This window comes from Mytilus trossulus, chromosome 3, assembly GCF_036588685.1.
Source record: "Mytilus trossulus isolate FHL-02 chromosome 3, PNRI_Mtr1.1.1.hap1, whole genome shotgun sequence".
Taxonomy (NCBI): Eukaryota; Metazoa; Mollusca; class Bivalvia; order Mytilida; family Mytilidae; genus Mytilus; species Mytilus trossulus.
This window is the reverse complement of record NC_086375.1, coordinates 69,710,187-69,732,627: the sequence shown is the minus strand read 5'-3', so window position 1 is coordinate 69,732,627 and position 22,441 is coordinate 69,710,187. Positions and strand designations below refer to the sequence as shown.

Genomic DNA, 22,441 nt, shown 5'->3' with positions numbered 1-22,441 from the left:
CAGGATTAAAGAAATATATTGTTTGTATGAACATTTCAATAATTTTACTTTCAAAAGCTCAAACTTTGATAAAAATCAAACACCTTAAATACATGTACTAGCAGCCAGCAAACTGAAAAATTTCTACAATTCAAACTGTAGGAGGCATCATCTGGAAAAGCTATACACCTCTTAATCAAGCATTACTAAAAAAAATTACAACGTTAAACTATAGCTATCTCCCAATGCTAGCTTAGTTCAGCCAGCTAAGTGAAGACTTCTTTGTATTTAATCTGTAGGTGGAACTATCTGAAATATCTTTATATTCATATTTGGACGGACTGAAAGAATGAGAACGTATGGACACACAGACTGACAGGGTTGAACAACATATGTCACCCAAGATTTTGTTACATTGATATAACATATGCTTTCTAAATGAGTGATAATTTAATGTACGTCACCTCGCACAATATTGGATTTTTTTTATAAAATACAGGTAGTTATAGAAATATCTGTAACAAACTATTACAAGACTTCACAAATACTTTTTCTAGGTCTCAAGCAATTAGTAAAAATATTGCTATCTTTTTATTGGTACACATCACTCAATTATCACATTTGGGTATCAATATTTTATTGCTAAAGCGAAACAGTTTATACAGTGTGATTAACAACAGAAAATATAGTAAAGTCTCAAAATGTTTGTTATCCATCTAACCACCTTTGACGTATAATTGAGTAATTAATAAGAAACAAAAGCAGAGTTTATTTGAATGGCTTTTCTACCATAGCATAGTTGATGGACATTCAGCTTTTACGATACCCAAGCATACTTATGATCTGTAAACATAACAATCACTATAAAATTACGTTTGACAAGTTTAACGTATGGTCTGGTATGATAGGTTTTAACATAATCATATTTGTTTTTGGGTTTCACAATCCACTAAAATTAGATGCGTTTTGCAACAGCTATTTTATTCAATGCTACCTTTATTGAAATACTTTCAGATAAACTGTTTATTTAAGCAATTAAATGAAATGGTATTATTAAATAAAAATAGTGTAGATTTTCAACCAATAATCAATTATGTTTAGTGATACAATATATTTGTCAGTGAATGTCGTTTATAGCTGTTTTATCCTTGAGATCACCCCTGAGATTACCCCTAGTTTTTGGTTGGGTTCGTGTTGTTTATTCTTTAGTTTTCGGTGTTGTGTTATGTGTACTATTGTTTGTCTGTTCGCCCTTTTCATTTTTAGCCATGGCGTTGTCAGTTTATTTTTGATTTACGAGTTTGACTGTCCCTTTGGTATCTTTCGTCCCTCTTTGCGTCTGGCGGATATACTAAATTTAGTCCTGGTATCTATGATGAGTTTATATACATGTTTGATTTTAGTTCATTTTTTTAAACTTGAATTATGCCGTTAGGTTTCTCGTTTGAATTGTTTAACATTTGTAATTCAAGGATCTGTTATAGCTGACTATGCAGGAAGGACTTTGTTCTTTGTTAAAGGCCTTACGGTGACCTAGTTTAGTCTCTTGTGCAATCTTATCACATCTTGTTTTCATACTATAGACACAAGTCTAGTTTATTAACAGTGTTAATGACTACAAAATTTAATGTTTTGACTGGAGGTACAATTCATTATTTCACTCTTAAAACATAAAATTAGTACCTTATCTGTTAAGCATCCACAATAATTATGCAATGATTTTTCTAAATGTACTTATACTTTACATGCAGACTATAAATTTTTGAAACAAACAACCTCAGAATTTATTTTAATTGATAAATATTTGTTAAGTGATTTTGCTTTTTTATAAAATACTTATAAACGGTTTACCTCTTGGCGCATTCTGAATCTCCAACTGAACATCCGAAAACATATTCTTCTGAAACAAAAATAAATGTTGCATCTTACCAGTAAACTATCTCTTGAGATGAACTTGTGATAGGTTTAATATCTATTATGTAATTAATACTGATACGCATAAATTTACTCTATGGTTAATAAAGTTTGGTATGTTTCTTGTAGATTGTCGTCTCACAGTCAATCATACATGTACTAAATCTCTGTACTAGTTTTTTTTCCATAGAATAACACCGTTATACCAAACGTAAAAGCAATATGCCATTATTAGGACAAACAACACCTGGACTTATTAGACAAAGAGTTTAAGAACCTAAATATGCTTTAAAATATACGAATAATCGTAATATACTCTCACAACCTACAGCTGGACTTCAACCGTTAACTCTAATGTTATTTGTGTCTGAGAGATAAATAATCGTATGAAGATTTAAACACGCTTATGAAAAGAAGGTTATTCAAAACAGTTTTGTTTAATATACATTATAGGCGAATTTTATTTTTTTATATTTCGAATAGAGTGACAACAGTACTAAATCAATACTAACCACTGGGTCGATGCCACTGCTGGTGGACGTTTTGTCCCCCGAGGGTATCACCAGCCCAGTAGTCAGCACTTCGGTGTTGACATGTATATCAAATATGTGGTCATTTCTATGAATTTCCCGTTTGAAAACTTTAAATTTTTCAAAACACTCAGGACTTTCTAATCCTATGCATAGATGAAACGCGCGTCTGGCGTACTTAATTATAATCCTGGTACCTTTGATAACTTTTTACCCTGGTACTAAAGTAACTGAAAACAAATCTCATGTTTATTTATAGAGGTGCATAACGAAACTACATTGTGTTCGAATGAAAGCTTATGATAAGTCAGTATAATAACCAACCCTTTTATTTCTTCTAACTATGACTGTCATATCAGGGTCAGCAAATGTTCTTTGTGTCGAACTGAGTCTTTTCTTTTTCTCTAGAAATTTCTTTCTTATCTACAAATATATGATGACATTGTCACTATCTCTTTATTGATGGTATTGCTGTTTTCTTGTGTTTGCTGTGAAGGCGCTTACATGTTTATCCTATAGTTTCGGTTTTTAATTAAACTCGAAAATCCATTAAATACACGAACCATATGATTGGTGATGTTTACAACTACTACAATAAACCTTCAACCTCAAAAGACCATACCAAGATAAAAGAACTATTTGTACAATATAACTTCTGTACTGATATCTTTATTGATTCACTTTATTGATGAAACAGGTAGATCATTAAGTCTGTACCCATCTTGAGCTCTGCCGGTGGTTTTTATGTTCATGTTGCTAATTTTAAGAAGCTTTGTTGGGTAATGAAGACTATTTATTTGTCGTTTTTCGCTTTTGGTCATAGCTTCGAGTTTGAATATAATTTTGTTATAATCCATCTCTCATTTAATGCTGTTACTTTTGAAACAATAACGGCGAAGATGACGAACTGACGAACTGACGGTTTGATGTACTGACGGACAGATAGAGGTAAGATAGTATAACCCCACTTTGTTTAAAGCAGGGTATAATGATTCACCTTCACCTGATTTAAAAAAGACTGAAAGAGTATATCAGCATATATATTATACTTACTTCATCGTTACAGATACAGTGAAGGAAAAAGATCATCATTCCCTATAAAATAAATTTGTGAAATATATTAAGAATAATACAAACTGGTAATTTTATAATTTGCATTCTATTTTTTGTTTCTTTCAAAATATTGAGAGAGAAAAAAGGTTTAACAAGGACATTTTCTTTGATAACAATTAGTATGTTTATGATGCCAGTGATAATGTTTAAAGATGAATATGAATTGATAGAAAATTACAGAATTAGAGAAAACAAACTTTTGAATTAGATTTTTTGTTATTCTTAGAGTTTCTGTCCAAGTTACGTAATAATCCTGTTTCTAAATAATAACTTTAAAAAAATCAATTTATTTGAATAGAAGAAGAAGAAAAACAAAATTGTTTCCATGATTATGCTCTAGGTAATATCTTTTGTCATAAAGGAAACTTCTGGCCAAACATCATAAAATCCACGGAATCTTGAATAGCTTTGTCTCACTTTTGCGACATAATATCGCTAGCTCGTCAGTAACAATTGTTTGGAATGTTTTATGTGTCCAGGACGTTTCAAAATCAGCATACTTTTAGTTTAGTAATCCTCACACGCTTTTCTCTGACCCATTCATCATCTTGATGTTAAGTGTTTCAGTATTACGTGTGTTTAAAACATATATATAAAGTATATTGTTTGTAGTATGACAACACTATTATAATATCCCATAATTAGGACTAACTGACCTACCTGCAGGGAGTTTCCAACAACAAACAAGTAGTGAAAAGTCGCATGTAGTGGAACAAGGATACCTAACAGCCAGGTTATTCCCAAAAGAGGAAGCAAAAATACCATTGCTCTTATACTGGCTCTGAAATAATAAAACTTGTAAATAAAATCATCATAGATAACAGGACTACAGTTAGTATATACGCCAGACCCGCGTTTCGTCTACAAAAGACTCATCAGTGAAGCTCGAATCCAAAAAAGTTAAAAAGCCCAAATGAAGTACGAAGTTGAAATTTAATAATGAAACTTTGATTAAATAAACAGAAATTTAAAAAGGCGTTACTTATAGACAGTTAGGTACACTATTTCATAAACAATCATATGGTGTGGAGAGAAATTACATATACAACTAATTATTTACTCACCTATGGATACATGTCATGCTTTTCAATTTCCTTTTATACACTACATGTGACTATTTGCAATGACCACATGCAACCTAAGTTGTTTGGAATCATTTTAAAAGTTGAAGTCGCTCCTTACTCACAAGAACAGAAAGATATAACACTTGCTTAGAGTTTTTGATGACAGTAGATAAATTATATATTTTGTTCCATCTCATTCTAAATTAAATGGTATATATGCACATACCTAATTTTAGCAGTTTCCGACTTGGTTGAAATAGTTTGCAGTGAAAGAAAAACTTTCACTACCAATCCGAGCACAAAAATATTGAACTGTAAAAGAGAATTAACCATTATGTAAGACTTGTGTTTTAATTAAGCACAACACTCATGTTTGTCCTTATGTTTGTATGTTTAAAGTTCAATTTCAAATACTCTTTTTTCGTTTTGAGTTAAAAAAAAAAAGTTGTCATATCAATGCCTCAGTTTGTACTGTGCTGAACATTTCATTACACCTTTAAATACATATTAAAGCGTACTGGTTCCCAGAATTAAAAGAGGACCAAAACGGGATCTCAAAACAAGATTTCTTGGAATGTTTTTACTACATATTTACTATTCAAAACATGTTCAACAATGATCAGCAGTCATTGATACCCAAAATACCAAAATATTCTATCTATTTCACTCATCTGTAAGAACTTCTTACTGAAAATTTGTTGTTCTTTTTTTATATGTCCTTTCTGACCTGATCCAAATAAGAGGTGACATACCTTTAACACGAAGAATAAATGAATAACAATGACAGATATGTAAAAACCACATGACTAAAATGTACATTTTTACATAGCCATAGGAGTCCGGTGTTAATTTTGTCTGTTTTAATGTGGTACCTCTGATAACTTTTAGACATGTAGCTATACAACAAACGATACAGATAGTTATTTGCATAATTATTTCCGTTACAAAAATATAGGTGCTATGCCATTGCTATCGATTTTTTATCTTGAGTTATCATGACAGATATGTTACCAGAGTTATACAAAATAACATAAATGTAATGGAAAATCGGTTGTAAATGAAAATTAGAAGGTACTAGTACTATTAAAGATATTTCTCAATTGTAAATTAAACATATAATGGAAAAGCACTGAAAAATTCCATGATAGATTCAGGATGCAATTCATTAAGATAAGATATAGTTACGACACTGTGTTCATTAAATATTGCATATTTTGACGTTAATATTGATTCACTTATAGGGTCTCTGCATCTGAACTAAACTCATTTATTCATAAAAACAGTTGTTGGCATGACACGGGTTATGTTCTTCTCATATATGTTATGATGGTATGATACTTAACCCCTAACGGGAAGGATTGTGCCTGATGTTCATATGATGAAATCCTAATCTTTCAGTCAGTTTTATTGAAGTCTTGAGCTGGCATGTCAGTTAACTGCTAGTAATCTGTTGTTATTTATGTATTATTGTCATTTTGTTCATTTTCTTTGGTTACATCTTCTGACATCAGACTCAGACTTCTCTCGAACTGAATAATAATGTGCGTATTGTTATGCGTTTACTTTTCTACATTGGCTAGAGGTATAGGGGGAGGGTTGAGATCTCACAACGTGTACAACCCCGCCGCAGTTTTGCGCCTGTCCCAAGTCAGGAGCCTCTGGCCTTTGTTAGTCTTGTATTTTTTTAATTTTGGTTTCTTGTGTACAATTTGGAAATCAGTATGGCGTTTATTATCACTGAACTAGTATATATTTATTTAGGGGCCAGCTGAAGGACGCCTACGGGTACGGTAAATTCTCGCTACATTGAAGACCTGTTGGTGACCTTCTGCTGTTGTTTTTTCTTTGATCGGGTTGTTGTGTCTTTGAAACATTCCCCATTTCCATTCTCAATTTTATTAAAATAAAAATTTAAGAGTTTCTGTCTAGAGAAGACTAAAGACAGCATACCATGATTATTATCAGCATTGGTCCCATGAAAGCCCATATCAATCCATCATCTGTAGATAACCAGCAACTAAAAGATAACAGCAGTAGTCAATTACTGGATCTTTTTTTACTACGATAGAAAAAAAATATATCAGTATGGTTCTCATATTTTTCTAATTTTAAATAATACATATACATGTATGTTGAATTTATTTTTCATAAAGATGATCGTAAATCATATTCTTATTTGAAAGGTTAAAAAATAAATTAATAGAACAAATGCACTTATTTTGATACCTATGTCGTTCGCCCGTGCCATAGTTTGGGAATTCACAACCTATAGACACAATTACAATCACAAGAGGAATTCCCCAGCCAACAGCACAATATTTCATTCTCATGTTTCCTTGACTATATAGGCCTCGTGTACAGGAAAGATATAATGCAATTCCCTCCACCATCATCCAGGAGAAAGAAGACAAGAAAAAGTAATGCATAACCATTGCAACCACCTTACAAGCAACCTGGTAAAAAATGAGGATATAGATTAGAAAATATACATCTTGTCATTACTGGTGGTCTTTATCTTAACATGTAAAGCACTTGTTTTCAATTCGTTTTATGTGTTAACATGTTTAATCTTTTTATCTTGTCATTATATAATGTACTTTCCGGTTTGAATTTTCCGTAGAGTTAGTTATTTTGTCATTTAGTGTTTGTTTTTAAATAAGTTTGGCTATGTTTATTTCTCTGGTAAGATTGGCTTTCAATCCTAATCTTACGTTGCCCCTCATTGAATAGCCTTAAATTAAGTTCCGATCAATGTAAACTTAATTAATACATTATTCTGAAAGGTTCCATGGGATCTTGAAAGATTGTTTATATCAGTGCTATGCATTGATTTTGTTTGTGAAAAATGAAAACTTAACATTCATATTCTCATACAATCACTAAAATGTATAGTCCCACATCCTGCCCATACAATGAACTGATAGCTTTGGCATTTCACAATAAAAATCAATGTGATTTACTCAGATCGTTCATGGCGTATTCAAACTTACTCCGTTGGACGAGTACCGATTGATAATGTAGTCTGAGAGGAAATAATTCATTTATTAGTTGTAGCTTGTTTTATACCAGCGTTCAGTTATTTTGAGAACTCTCGTTTTTTTGTATTTATGTTAGGTTTTTCATTTTTGTGTCGATGTAATATGAATAACAACTGATTTGTATACATTGTTCCTTTGTTGAAATATGTTTGTTAGATGGTGTGCGCCTGTAATCCAGTAGTGGTCATGGGTTGCTGTCTGTCAAAATTGTTTTTTCTCTAGTTCGTTTTTTTTTCTTTTTAAAAATCATGTTGCTAGTTTTTATCGTTTAAATGGTAAAACAGGTGGTCATTTCGTTGACTGTATAAATAACTATACGTTAGATAGGATAGCTGTCCCATTTGCAATCATATAATTTTTCATAATTTATAGATTTGTCAATTATTCTACATAAGCTGAAAACATGTAGTGTTAAAAAAAAACCAACAATGTTATGTCATTTTATTTGGTTACAGAAACTTAAATTGTTAATAAAGTGTTTACCGTATTTTCAATAGCATCGTTGGATGCTACCATGACTAGCTGTCCAATCAGCAGAGCAATAGATAAATTTCCATGAATAAGAATGGTCTCTTTGCACATAAGTCTAAAAAAGGAATGTACGATGAAAAGTAAAGTCAGATGGGTAGCTCTTTCTGAAGAAAAATGGGTGACTAGTATGACGATTCTATGAATAATCTCGAGTAGTATAAACAGATTTACAATGCTATACCAGGCTTTATATATGTTCGATTGTTTAATTACAGAAATAGAAAATCTTACAGTAAAAGTATAAAGATTAAACTAGGCAAATTAAAATTTAGTTCATTTACCTCCAACATAACGTTAACAAGAGTAAAAAAATATGCAAATGTCCATTGAATAAATGTAATTAGAAGCATTATAATGATAGATGACGATATCGATTTCTGATTTCCATGTCTGCTGAAATTGGTCAAAAAAAACAAACTTTCACCATTTTAGATTAAAACTAAAGTTATTCTGATTTTACCAAATATTTGAAAGTCCATACTTATTCAAGATATTTTTTTTAATACAAATCAACCATTCAATATTTTAAGAGTACTAACTGACCTTCTAGTTAGTATTATCATAACTTTTGATCACCTGACCGTAATACAACATTGTTTTAGCAGTCAGTAAATACGTGTAAAAAATCATTTTGAAATTAGTAATTACTGGTAATAACTGGGCCATTTCAGGAATTACTTGTATTAACTAAGTGCATCGGGAATTACCTGTAATTCCTAAATTTTAGTAATTACATGTAATTCCTATTTTCACCTATTTACTGTAACATATATATATTGTCTGATGAATCAAAATGACGTCAGGTCTACTGCAGATGACTTTAGTTATTCATTTAATAAAATCAACGGTACCAATTTTGTTGCACCAGATGCGCATTTCGACAATACATGTCTCTTCAGTGATGCTCGTGGCCAAAATATTTGAAATCAAAAGCTTATTTAAAAGATGAAGAGCTATAATCCAAAAGGTCCAAAAAGTATAGCCAAATTCGTGAAAGAAATCAGAGCTTTGCATGAGGGAGATACATTCCTTAATTTATAATAATTTATAATATTTTGTAACAGCAAATTTTAATAACACAAGAAAATCCGTATTTTCATGCCAGTACCGAAGTACTGGCTACTGGGCTGGTGATAGTTATTCATTTAACATAGTGTTATCCATGTTATTTGTACCCTTATAATAATGCTTGCCTAATAATGGCTATTCGAACCGAGCGCATCAAAACGACTTGTTTTTTTCAATATCAATGAGCTAATTCTACTTTAATAAAAATCAACGCTTACTTTAAGTATGCGAATGCTACAACGGTCATCCCCAAGCATGTTATTGAAATGCTGCATCCGATTGTTGTCATAATCATCAAAATATTTTCTTGGTTGATGGATACCTGAAAACATAAATATTTGGCAGTTATCATTTGGTTAAAAAGCTTTTTTATTTTTAAATTTATATAATTGTATGAAACTACGAACATGAATTTTGTAAATATCCTTGAGAGTTTATACAAGTGATCAAACTCTTTTTTTTCAATCTACTAAATAATACATATTAATTTGCTCAATAATAAAATGAAATATATGTCATTTTGAACATGTTCATATTTGTGTTGTTATTTGATTTTTTATATACTTAAAACTTTGGTAAACTATGCTGAAGAGAGCAGTTTTTATCATTATTGAGACAAAATGAACTAAATAAAACGCAAGCAATAGAATTTGTGAGATGAAAATGAACCAACAATTCATTACAACTGGCGGATCACAAGATCACAAAAATCGATCACCTTTAATTGTATATAGATAGTTCAATGTTTTCTGATATAGATTAATCTAGAAATGTAGCGCATCGGTCGGAAAAATCTATGATCTGTTATTTACACTCAGTCTAATTAAAAGTATGGTCTTCCAGACTAGATTATTTGCGTTAGAAAAAACTTATTTGTAGTCATCCAAGCCGTTCCCACAGGGTAACATGGACAGTAGACAATTTAGGTGGTGGCATTAATAATCCATTTAAAGCAACTATTGTCCTATGGTGTAAACTTGTCTTTAACAACCTTCACCATTACACCATGCATATTTTAACATATCTTTCCAAAACGAACTGCACGTTAAAAAAATACAAATGTCCTTATGCATTATTCTCTTTCCCCCATGCACTATACACCTTTCCCGATAAAACCTTACACTTTTTAAAACATCATGTCACCTTACACTTTAACATCACGTCATCTTATATCAATATCCCATTCATCTTTTATAGGAACTGTTCACCTACCAAGAACTGTAGCATTACTCCAGTGTGATAAACATGTTGATTTACAGAAACCAGTTCAAAAACATCACGATGATCATACATTTTATTTTTTCTAGATATGTTGATAACATTTAGTATAAGTATATATTATTTCAGTGGTTGTCGTTTGTATATGTGTAACATATTTGTTTTTGTGTCATTATTTGTACATAAATTAGGACGCTAGATTTCTCGTTGGAAATGTTTTACATTGGTATTTCTGGGCCTTTTATAGCTGACTATGCGGAATGGGCTTTGCACAGTGTTAAAGGCCGTATGGTGACCTATAATTGTTAATTTCTGTGTCGTTTGGGTCTTTTGTGGAGAGTTGTCTCTTTGGCAATCAAACCACATCTTCTTTTTTATAATATAATATTATAAAACTACCTCCTTTTCATCATCAAAATACAGAACAAGTACAGCAAAGTTAGTCAGATGGTCAAACATACAGGTTGTGTAGGTATCATTCTGGTCTAATATTACTCCTACGTCAGAAGCCCAACCTCTGCAAATAAATATTTTCAAAAATATCGAACTTCGACACCCTTAAACTTTAGTTCAAGAAAATCCGATCTCAACGTTAACGTTTAGACAATCTACATATAAGCTAATGTACCCGGCTTTGTTTGAATAGTCATTGGCTACTGATTAAGATGTAATATTTGTTTGTTGCTTCTAATACAGTTATCTTTGTACATCATTTCATCCATACCTGATATTTTCCCTGGATGATGATGATCAGTCACTTCCACGCAAATTTGACAGTGATCAAGCATGTTGAACAATCATAAAATTGAGAATGGAAATGGGGAATGTGTCAAAGAGACAACAACCCGACCAAATAAAAAAACAACAGCAGAAGGTCACCAACAGGTCTTCAATGTAGCGAGAAATTCTCGCACCCGGAGGCGTCCTTCAGCTGGCCCCTTTTGTAACGTTTTGCCTCTCTTTTGTATAATGTGATTAGTCATCATGCAATAGCAGACTGGTACTTCACTCTTATATTACTTTGAGAACATCAAAAAATTCGAAGGCTATCAATAAATTTTCCAATCCAAAAGAAAATTGACCAAATGTGAAATTTTGAAATTAAAACATTTTGTTCAAGAAATAATAAAAAACAATAATAGTAAAGAAAACACTTAAAACTTGAGAAAGAGAAACATAACGCCCCTTTAAACAATTTTATGTATATTCCCAATTCTAGAAGGGGTACTATGATCCTGCTCTACGTGTGACATGCATCGTTTTACTCATACAAGTACAAACTCGTTGATAAGTCTCATTCGTTAAATCAACAAGTTATTCGTTTGAAAAATACTTGAGTACTGGTTTTTGTTATGCAATATTGCAAACTGTGAGGTAGGCGTTTTGTTTGACCTAATATGCTACAGTTGTATTCTACTAATTACATGAAGGGCTACTTTACAATACAAATTTACTTTAGATTGAAATCCCAGTAGGTACATATACGTCTTTTCTCCCTCTGAAAAAGAAAGTTCCAACTAAACATCAAAGCACAATAACTTAGAAGGAAGAATATAAGCGGTTGTTTTCTATGAAAGACAACACTTGTAAATATCATTAAAGTGCATATCGGAACAAACACATAAATTACAAAGATATTTGTATCAAAAACAAAAGAAACAGTCTTTATAATACTTATCAAACTTAATGTTTTAAGAGAGCATTTTGCACAACCTAATTATCGTATGTTTACCGAAAAATTGTTTTCTATTGTTTCATAATACCTTAGTTCACCAAAGATTCAGATTTAGATTCAATATTTTATAAAAGTCTCACTTCTTGCAAAAGATACATAGACAGTACATACAGAGTATATACACAATATAAAACAGACAATACACAAATATAAAATAAAGTACCATTCTATCAAGAACTATGAGAGAAGGTAAAATAATTTCTATATAAAAATAGTTTAAATACATACGATTATTAAACTAGTTTCATTTTAGGAATATAAAAAGTTCTTTCTTTTACTTTAAATATCAAAGCAGGTTTTAAAACCATATCATAACAAATAAAGGTTTTAGATAAATACACAAATTAATCATCATTAGACAAATCATTAAAATCTACATTGTATTTTATAGCTTAGCTATATAAACCAAAGCGTTAATCTGAATATAAAAAGGGCATTATAATATTACATGTTTTGCGTCTTCTATGTTATAATTACACATGAAACACACTCTTTCGTCTACATTTTTATTTTCATACCGACTAAGATGATAAGTAAATAAATTTGGTGAGACATACACGCGTTTCGTTTACACAAGCCTAAGCATTGGCTTTTGTATCAAACAGTGTGAAAGCAATTTATGAGCTTAAATCATATGTTAAATTATAAGAATTACACTAAAATGTGCTAATTATAGTAATACAAATACACCAAATATAGCATCGCGGTCTTTTATCAGTAGCACAGGGTTAACGTTTGATGACAATTTTCGAAAAACTGCAATATGTCAATGAACAAAAGGCTCATTCTGTTTTAACCGTAATTTAAAGCAGTTTATCAAACTATTTTAAATCCATAAATTTTCATGAATCAATGTCTAAATTAACTCCTCATAGATACCAGGATTAGAGTTTCATATTTGTGCCAGACGCATGTTTCGTCTACACAATAGTTATCAAAGGTACAAGGATTATAATTTAGTACGCCTGACGCGCGTTTCGTCTACAAAAGACTCATCAGGGACGCTTATATCAAAATATTTATAAAGCCAAACAAGTACGAAGTTGAAGAGCATTCAGGATCCAAAATTCCAAAAAGTTGTGTCAAATACGGCACAAGACTCATCAGTGACGCTTGGTTAAAAAACGATTTTAAGACTTAAAGTTGGATTTAACAGGGATATTTCCACCTTATGAATTATCTTTTCGAAAACATCAGTTTAAAGTTTTGCATATGCTAGAAGCCTTAACTTGGTGTTGATTTTCAGATAAAAAGGTGGTATTCTTTAATTTAACTTTACCCTTCTGATTTCTGTAGGCAATGTGATAATTATAGCCCCTGTTTCATTGACTGCTATTGCACTTGGAGATGTTTTATTCAAGTCTTCTAGAGACACAGCAACAACATTACTACTGACTTCTGCTCCTCCAAAATTGTTTGATCCTCCCAATTTCTCACCAAGTGTCTCTTGAAAAACAACTGTTGATATTCTAACTAAAATAAAAGATATATGTATTCATACTTGTGTCAAAGTCAATAATAAAATGTATAACACATTATAGATCATTCGACAAATGTGTCCAGATATTGGTAAACCTAGAAAAAGACCAAAAACAATCTTGATCTGAATGAACTTGATCGTATACATTTTTATATAAGCATTCGTTACACTACTTACAACCTGGAAATACGTTCTGATATAAATATTCCACAGCTAGATTTAAAAACATGGACCGCAACTTGTCTAATATTTAACTCGAGGTTTGAATATGGTTGATAAGATGGACAACTTATAATTTATTGAATATTTTTTTTGTTTTTTGTTTAAGTTTAATTGATTTAGAATAGTATACTTACCTATTCTGTTGATGAACAACTTATGAGAAAGAACAATATTTCCACCTGATGTAAAGACTTCAAAGCTTGATGTTATGTTTTCTTCAACAGTTCGAGTTGATATATCTATTGAAAAACGTTTATAGTTGTTATTCATAGATGAAAAGATAAGTATATCAAGCTCTATATCAGTATTGCTTACAAAACTATAAGAACATGTACATGTATGTCATTTTCAAAATTAACGAAAACACATGTTTTTTTTTTGTTTTTTTTAAAGACTTATAAGCAACTTGTCCTTTTTTTTAGCTACATTTTGTTTTGATCCGGGTTGTTTCATCATTTTGATATGTGTATATTTTTTTAATCTATTCTGTTCAATAACATATATGTGATAAATAGAAGATGTCATTTTCAATATTAAACCTGTTATAAGCTCTCCACCAAGAACAGTCTTCTCCATTCACGCCATCTGACTTGATATGAGTGTCTCAGTCTGGTACCAGGGAAGATATATGGAAAATGTCATGTAAAAATCTATAAAAACCTATCTTAATGTCCATTCAATAGTTGACACTTACCAACTGCTGATGATGAAATAGAAACGGATGTTGTCACAGATGATGTAACAATGTTTTGCATCGTCAATAAAATGTTTTGCATTGCATTCTGAAATAAAACCAGAAAAATACATTTAACCTTCTAGACTTAAAAAAATTACACTATAAGTACAAAATTGCAAGGTTGTTATATATCAGAATTAAAATTGAGACAACAGTAAATTTCTAAATAAAAAGTTAGCTTGTTTAGATTCATAGTTAAGGCCAATCAAAAAAAGTCATAAACAAATATTTTTCTTACTGTATATATACTGACCGGCTTTAGAAACGCAACACTAGATTATTTTTGTGTTGTTTTTGAATGAATGTGTCACCGTCAAAAGCGATGATTGCCTGTTACAAACGCCAAAATGATTGTCAGAAAGGTCAACAAATACTGTCTGACATGTTTTAGGTTCTGTTTTACACCTTCTGATTTTACATTTGTTCGACCCATTAATTGCTTTTGGCAATTATGCGGTTGGAACTTGAGGGCTTTAAAGGTTTTCCTTCAGTCGATTCTTTGGTAATTCACTTTATGGGAAACATTTATGGCATGAATCTGTACTCAATGACACTCGGCAATTTGATTAGCAGTTGACGTTGCGGCCGTAAACGTGTCTTGCAAATGACGTTGCGTATTCAAATTCTGTTGACGTTTCATTGTCACTACACGTTGATTTGTTCATTGATGGCTAGAAACAAATCTAGTCTACTTGTTTCGTTGTCGGAAGGACAGTAAGACGAGTTTCTGAAGTCATAAAGTATGGTTGCAGCACGTTTATGTTTTAATGTTTGCAGTATTTTTAAGGGATAATTCAGTTTTTAATTTCTCAGTCTTGGCAAAATGGGGATGCAACATTTTTAAACTGAATTAAGTGAGGCAAAGGATTTAAGGAACTGTTTGACAAAGCAAAAAAACCTGAAACAATCTTTCATGGGTCCAAAATTTCGCTTTAAGAAATTCGTGCGACTTAAAAATTCGGTATGTTAAATAACCACAGGTAAGTCAGATTTTGATTTTTTGTAAGGAGAAAGAAGTATGATTAGCATGGACAGAAGTTATCAGAGAATCAAACAAGATTTGGTAAAAAAAAATCAACAAAATAAGTGTTGCGTTTCTAAAGCCGTTCAGTATATTATGTTTTAGTAATATAGATCTCAATCAGCAATCCTCTTTGAGATAGGCATTTTTTTGGGGAAAATAGATATAAGATAAGGGTGAATTTAAAACATGGTTATGGAGGTAAGCAGTGTTCTTCCCTTCTGAAGAGAAATCACCAGAAGATATTCACTACTAATCTTATCATGTTTTGACGTTGTGTGACTTTAAGCATGAATGCAATTTGGGTACTCCTCTTTACAATATCATGGATCGTTTTGAAGTAGGTTTAAACCCATTGATCTATGATTCAATATTGATTCAAAATTAAATTGATGGAACTTCATTGTAAATACGGATAAACCTTCAAATTTCACAGAATGGACATCATTATATGGATCATATACAAGTAAAGGCGAATACATTGAAAAGATCTGTGCGATTTGAGTACCCTCGCGTTATCCAAAAATGTATTCTCCATGGCCTGTTTAACGATGGCGCCCCGCCATCGTTCAAATGTCTTGCGCCATCGTCAAATGACTCGCGCCATCGTTAAATTGCCTTGCGCCATCGTTAAACTGTCTTCCGCCATCGTTCAAAACTTCATCGTTTTTTGTAGCCCGACGCCATTTTGTTTTATCAATTATAATCAAATGCATGTAATTGCATAACCCTTAGGCTTTTTATGTTATAATCCAATACAGTTGTAACGCCTGAGAGATATCCTGATTAAGATCGCTAATCACTTGTACCTGAGCTTGTACATGTAGATCACCAAACCAGACAGGAGAAAACTATCTGAGGATAGACGATCAATTGTTGAATTAATCAACTAAGTTTCAGCAAATGATTATGATAATTTAGATTAAATAAATACATTAATAATCCAGTTACAAAGACAATAGTTTAACAAGTCGAACACGTGCTTTATTTTGACTTACGCAATCAGCATTCCCTTTTTAAAGAAGTACAAATTAAGACGCAAAACAGTAAATATTATTTCATCGCAAATAACTCGAGTACTGCTGTAACGATAATTTAAAATTACTTTAAAAGTTTAAAAGTAAAAACTTAAATATTTCCTGTAAAGAAATATCGTATCGTAATTGCGAATTCATTTCGTATATTTCAATCAAATTGATACATCCGCATTTCCGGTTTCTATTCAGACTCGAAAGATGCATGTTGCACAGCATCAATTTGCAAGATAAAGTCATTAAAAACCTCTTCATTTGTCAACGTTTGCTTTACAAATCTCTTTAACCTTTTACATAACCCGTACGAATCGTTTTGTTGTTGCTGAAAATCAGCCATACCGGTAATGGGTTCTGAATTTGACAGTGTCCATGAAAAATAAGCTCCACATGATGGCACATCAAATGATTTTTAACCGCCATAAAAATTACCAAAAATACAAGAAATCTACATGGGGACCTTCATGACAGCTTTTTGTTATTCTCGACTAAGGGGGACCATGAAGACTTGGCATTTGAATGGTTAAAAACGGCAATAAATGGAAATATTGATACTTCTAATTCTATAATGAAAATACAAATAAATATAATTTAAATAAGCAATGAATTAGCATGTTCACCATTCCTTGTATGGAGGGATAAAATATTTCCGATCGCGCTACACTGTACAGCGTAGACACGGTTTGTAATGGTGAAAGTTCCTCCATGGTTTAATTTTCATCATTTTTAAAAAAAATAATAAAAGAATTATAAATTTTACCTCTACTTCCCCTGTTTCTATACTGGCATTGTTGCTTACTGTTTCCATGAGGTTTGAAATAACACTTGCACTCTTCTAAAGAATGAAAATACAAATAAAAAAAATTTTTTAGACTTTTTTCATGGATTTTAACTCAAAGTTATTTTCTCTACAAGAAGAATTTATAACAAAAGTAATTTAAAATTAGATATGAGTAATGAGACAACGAGAACATAGTCCCTCTTGTATCTTTCGTCCGTCTTTCAATAGCAAATTCCAATCGAGTTGATAAAAACGATTTCTTTTTAATATGTCCAAGTGTGAAACAAGTGTTCTAATGTAAATATGTAATACTTTGAGCAGGAGATTAGAAGGGTTAAACAGTTATATGTAAAAGTTGGAAATTGAAGCAGCCAATTTTCGGTACGGTAACATTATTACCATTATTGAAATATTTAGTTCCAAGATTTGCTTAGGGTATTTAAAAAAAAAGGTATTATCTTTTCCTGATATTAAAGTTTGTGAAAGGAATAAAAGTAACTTAGCATATAAGAATTTAAAAGTGTGTATATGTTGAAATAACCATAGTACCTCAATTGTTGCTGTGTTAGAAGTTTTCCATTTTGATACAATGAGTAGAATATTACTCAATTCTGGGATTCCAAACTGAGTCGTTCCATTCGTCAGCATATCTAACTGAGTAAGAATAGAATTGACAGTGGTTATGTCCACGTTGGTACTATTGTGAGCATTCACTTCTTCAATCACCTTAAATATAAAATAACAAAGTGTATATAACAAGACAGAAGCATAATGGAAATATATCATTATCTTTGTGGGAGGGGTCATATTTTCAGTGGCCAATACAAATCTTTCATTCAACCAAAGAGAATTGTAAATTATATTTAAAAGCGGGTTTATTTTTTACGAATCTGTATCATGATATAATTTAACACAAAATATCACCAGTTCTATATCAATGGAAAAGATACTTTGTCGATTATATATTAAAATCAAAATTGATAAGGCAAAGAACTAAAATCAGCAACTTGTAACAACATTCATGTTGTACTTGTTTATTTTTTTTCTTAGTTTGAAATTGTAACTTTTATTAAGTTGCGTGACAGTTTGAATGTAAATTAAATGATTATAACCTTCATTAGTACACAAGATTTACTTACTGCTTTAAGCGTTGGTGGCATATCTGTCAACGAGATGTTTAAGTTACTTTTATCTATTACATGCATCAACAGGTCCAAGAAGTTAGTGGTCGTCGTTGGTGAAGTACTTTTTGAAACAGTTGTCAAAGAAACATGGTTAACCGGTGTTGGTTTAAGGATTTTTGTGGTTGTCGGAAATGTTACGATGAGCTTTGTTGTTGTTGGAAATGTGACGGCAGCTGTTTTGCTGATATACGATTGTAATGTTTTGCTAACATAATCAGTTTCTGCTGTAGTTAATACAGTCGTGTTATTAGTTGTTGGGCTGGTTGTTTGTGGTGTACTAGGTGATATTGTTCGGTTCAGCACGTACTGGAGAATCCTGCAGAAAGTTGGATTTACATCTTCACATTCTTCAGTGGATATGTTGATAGAGGCTGAAGCAACACTAGTACCTAAAATATATATATGATAGAATCATACAAAATAAAATGTTAATCAGAAAAATAAGTTGATTCTAAAATACCTGTTAGTTTAAAACAAAAAGGGCTGTTTCATTATGTTCATTTCTACACTCAAGATACCTTGTATAACGACTTCATTGTACAATTCAAATAACGTGTTGTTTTGTAGGCGCATTTTTTGGGGGTTTGTTTAAAACTGATGGACTTGTTTCTCTAACACAATTTGTAATTGTTTTGATTACATAAGTTACAGTTGCTACTTTTTATTTTCACACCTGGTGGTAATTCTGTGGAAACTATGTGTTTAACATCACCAACAGCAGCTATTCTGTTTGATTTAGAATCATTATGTGCTATTGTCCTCTCCAATGGAGATGTGTTAAACATCTTCAGTGCGTCAACTGTTGTAACAAAACCAGTTGTTGTCAGTCTTTTTGTATCTAGACGAAAATGTAAATAAAAAGTAACATGATAAATCTTTAATATTCATTGTATTTTCAAAGCTGTTCTCCACTATGGGAGATTTAGACATTTTATTATCTAGATATCTGTCCACATTGTATTTTGACAAAGATATGCCTTCTTTTTACAATGTTATAATTACACTACGTTTATCTCATTTCTTATTCATAAATGCATTGTATGTATCAAAGTTGTGGTAATATAAAAATATTCCTAAAAAGATACTGAACACAGAGTATTTTTTGTCAATAAATAATTGTAATTTATTAGATTAATATAAAAAATATGAATACAACTATGTATAGGGTATATGATACAGAATAACCTATAAGATATCTGTGTATTTGTCCTGTACAGTAATATAAAACAAAATACTAGCGCAGTCGTATTACACTAAGAAATTTAATGGCAGTTACGCATCTACATGTTCACAAATAGCGATACAGATAACATTAAACAACTGTACCTGAAACTTCAAGAGATATGGATAATCTTGACTCGTTTGTCGTTGTTTCTTCAGAAGTTATTGTTCTCTCAGTTGTTAGCTTTAGAGGATAAATCACCTTACAATAAAACACAAGTAGTCCTACGATAATTTCTCCTGAAATAAAATAAGCTGTACGTCAAAATGAGATAAACCTAGAACATATAAACTTCAATACTGTATGATTTTCTCGTCTATATCATTTCAATTGACAATTAAAACATCAGATGTTTGACAATCAAACTTGAAATAAAACAAATTGGTTGTCTGTCGTATCTCAATTGAAAATTTGTTATTACTTGTTCACATATTTAGCAGTTCAGTACGTAAAGAGAACACTGCACACGTTATCCAACAACCATTCTGATATATTTTATAGGTGTATGATAAGCTTATCATTATAGTTTTCGACAAATAGACATGACTCTTTGTTTTGTGCGACTCAATTTAAGGAATAATTCCTTTATGTCATGATATATGCCCATGCATCTTAACATGGGTAGGCATTATATTTGTCAAGATTTAAACTGAGCGTTAGCGAGTTGTAAAATAATGTCAAATGTAATGCTTAACCATGTTGCAAATGAGCATAGAGCATAACATGAAGGAATTATTTCGATTCTGATAGGACAAATAAGTATTTTTATAGGTCAAGGCGTACGAAAATATTTTTTAAATAATTCGCTGATCTCGTTTCCTCCTCATGGAGTCTGTACATCACATTTCATAGTTAATGACTTTAAAACCTAAAAGCAGGGTAGCTACATTTTGTTTGATAAACAATATGTAATAAAAATTTATGTAAGCTGCTGAAATGTATTCAATTAGAATAACAATTAAAATAACGGAAATATAAATTAACAGTCAATGTGTGCGCATGTGTCAAACATACGGTGTGTTAAATTAGAACACGGCTTTGTTAACAAAACGTAATACTGACGTCATATTAGAATATATTTGACACATGAAACAAAATTATAGAATGCCTGTAAATCATACATATTTGCAATATTTCATTTTCATTGTTTTGTAGTGTATATGCGCATGTTATTGTGAATTTCAAAACGAAAGACTCTTAAAAAAGTCTACCATGACAATTTCAGAATAAGTAATTCTACATACTCATTTTATTTAATTTAGTTTTGACTTAAATTCTGTGCAATCTTGAAGGTATTTGTAAAGAACACACCACTGTTACAAAATATTGTGTGTGGGTTTTTTTTTAATCGAAGGAGTTGTGACCGAAAATTTTGTTTTTAATAGTAAAGTTATAAAACTATATCTAGAGTTACAATAGAGAAATTTACCTTTTTGTTGTAACATTGTATGTGTTTTTTGCTATCCAATTTCACTATACATCTGTCCTGTCTTAGAATGCACAACCCTATGACGCTTTCCAAGAAAAATCCTTTACCTTGTTAATGTGGGAAAACAACAAATGCTTTATCCGACAGTGTCCGTTATGCTGACAAATACAAATATGATAATTGCATGATAACATTCGAAATAGCCAGTTCTTCGTCTGTAAATGTCATAAATTAAATGATAAGTTGCGATTTTTCTAAAGATTTGTTTGAATAATGATCATCAAAGTCAATTGAATTTGTCTTTGGAGATATTTATTTGTTAATTTGTTTTCTTATCGTGGTTACTGCTGTTACAATGTAACACTTTGTCGCAATACTTTTCTTCTTCTTAAAAATGATTTTTTTTTAGTTTTCTGGAAATACAGATTGGTCAGATGCTTTTATATGATGACTAAGCATAAAAGCTAAGTCATGTATTTTGAAATAAAATCACTGAGCAACTAGTAACTACTAAAAAAAGCAATGACTAAAAAATATTTTTAATGTATGGATTGTGGGATAACATGATTTAGCATTACGTATTAACCTTATGACGCAAATACTAAAATTAGTTAACATCCGAGTGTTCTTTGTGTTAAATATAAAGTTTATCTTCTTCATGATGAAAATCAAAACATATTAATTTTAATTATCAATGCGCCTATATGTATATACAATGAATTTGGAAATAATTGACCATTTTTTAACTATATAAGAAACGTATATTAAAAGTCCGAGGTTTATATGATAGTAAAAATACAAGGATATTTCAATTTTAACTATTATACCTAAAGCAAAGTCTCACTGATCAAACGTTTTTTAGTGAAGCATGTCTCATTTCCTAATAAATGTGTCCATGTATATCCTTTTTATTTACTTAAAACCTTTGCAACTATATGAACACTTTCTGCAATTTTTAAAAGGGTTTCTTTTAGCCTTATTGTCTCATCACTTGTTTTAAAATATTTCATTATTGTACAATATTTTTTTATGGTTCATCAGCCTTTCAGAAAGAAAATAGATGCTTAAACTAATAAAATGAATGCAACTGCAAATCGACAAAATACAAATAGGATTTTTCGTGTCTTATATATAAGCATATGCTA

General features: G+C 31.1%; 1 protein-coding gene across 1 annotated transcript; it reads right to left on the bottom strand.

Annotated features, from left to right (window-relative positions):
• Positions 1-614: 614 nt before the first annotated feature.
• Positions 615-19,460, bottom strand: LOC134709677 (adhesion G-protein coupled receptor D1-like). Its single transcript, XM_063569825.1, has 19 exons — positions 19,319-19,460; positions 18,601-19,034; positions 18,011-18,187; positions 17,441-17,515; positions 14,587-14,674; positions 14,027-14,131; positions 13,470-13,663; positions 11,910-11,953; positions 10,855-10,972; positions 9,456-9,559; positions 8,122-8,224; positions 6,827-7,053; positions 6,551-6,617; positions 4,827-4,912; positions 4,197-4,317; positions 3,477-3,518; positions 2,748-2,846; positions 1,831-1,879; positions 615-822 (listed from the first exon to the last, which is right to left on the bottom strand). The coding sequence occupies exons 1-19, from the start codon at positions 19,428-19,430 to the stop codon at positions 797-799; spliced, it is 2,271 nt and encodes a 756-aa protein (XP_063425895.1). The 5' UTR covers positions 19,431-19,460; the 3' UTR covers positions 615-796.
• Between the last annotated feature and the right edge of the window lie 2,981 nt (positions 19,461-22,441).

Excerpts from the sequence above, each read along its gene's own strand:
- LOC134709677 (XM_063569825.1), bottom strand. The coding sequence starts at position 19,430 with ATGTTTAACACATCTCCATTGGAGAGGACAATAGCACATAATGATTCT. Across the intron at positions 18,188-18,600 it reads TGCCACCAACGCTTAAAGCA|GTGATTGAAGAAGTGAATGC; the intron begins GTAAGTAAATCT and ends TTTATATTTAAG. Across the intron at positions 10,973-11,909 it reads TACTGGGATTTCAATCTAAA|AGGTTGGGCTTCTGACGTAG; the intron begins GTAAATTTGTAT and ends ATTTATTTGCAG.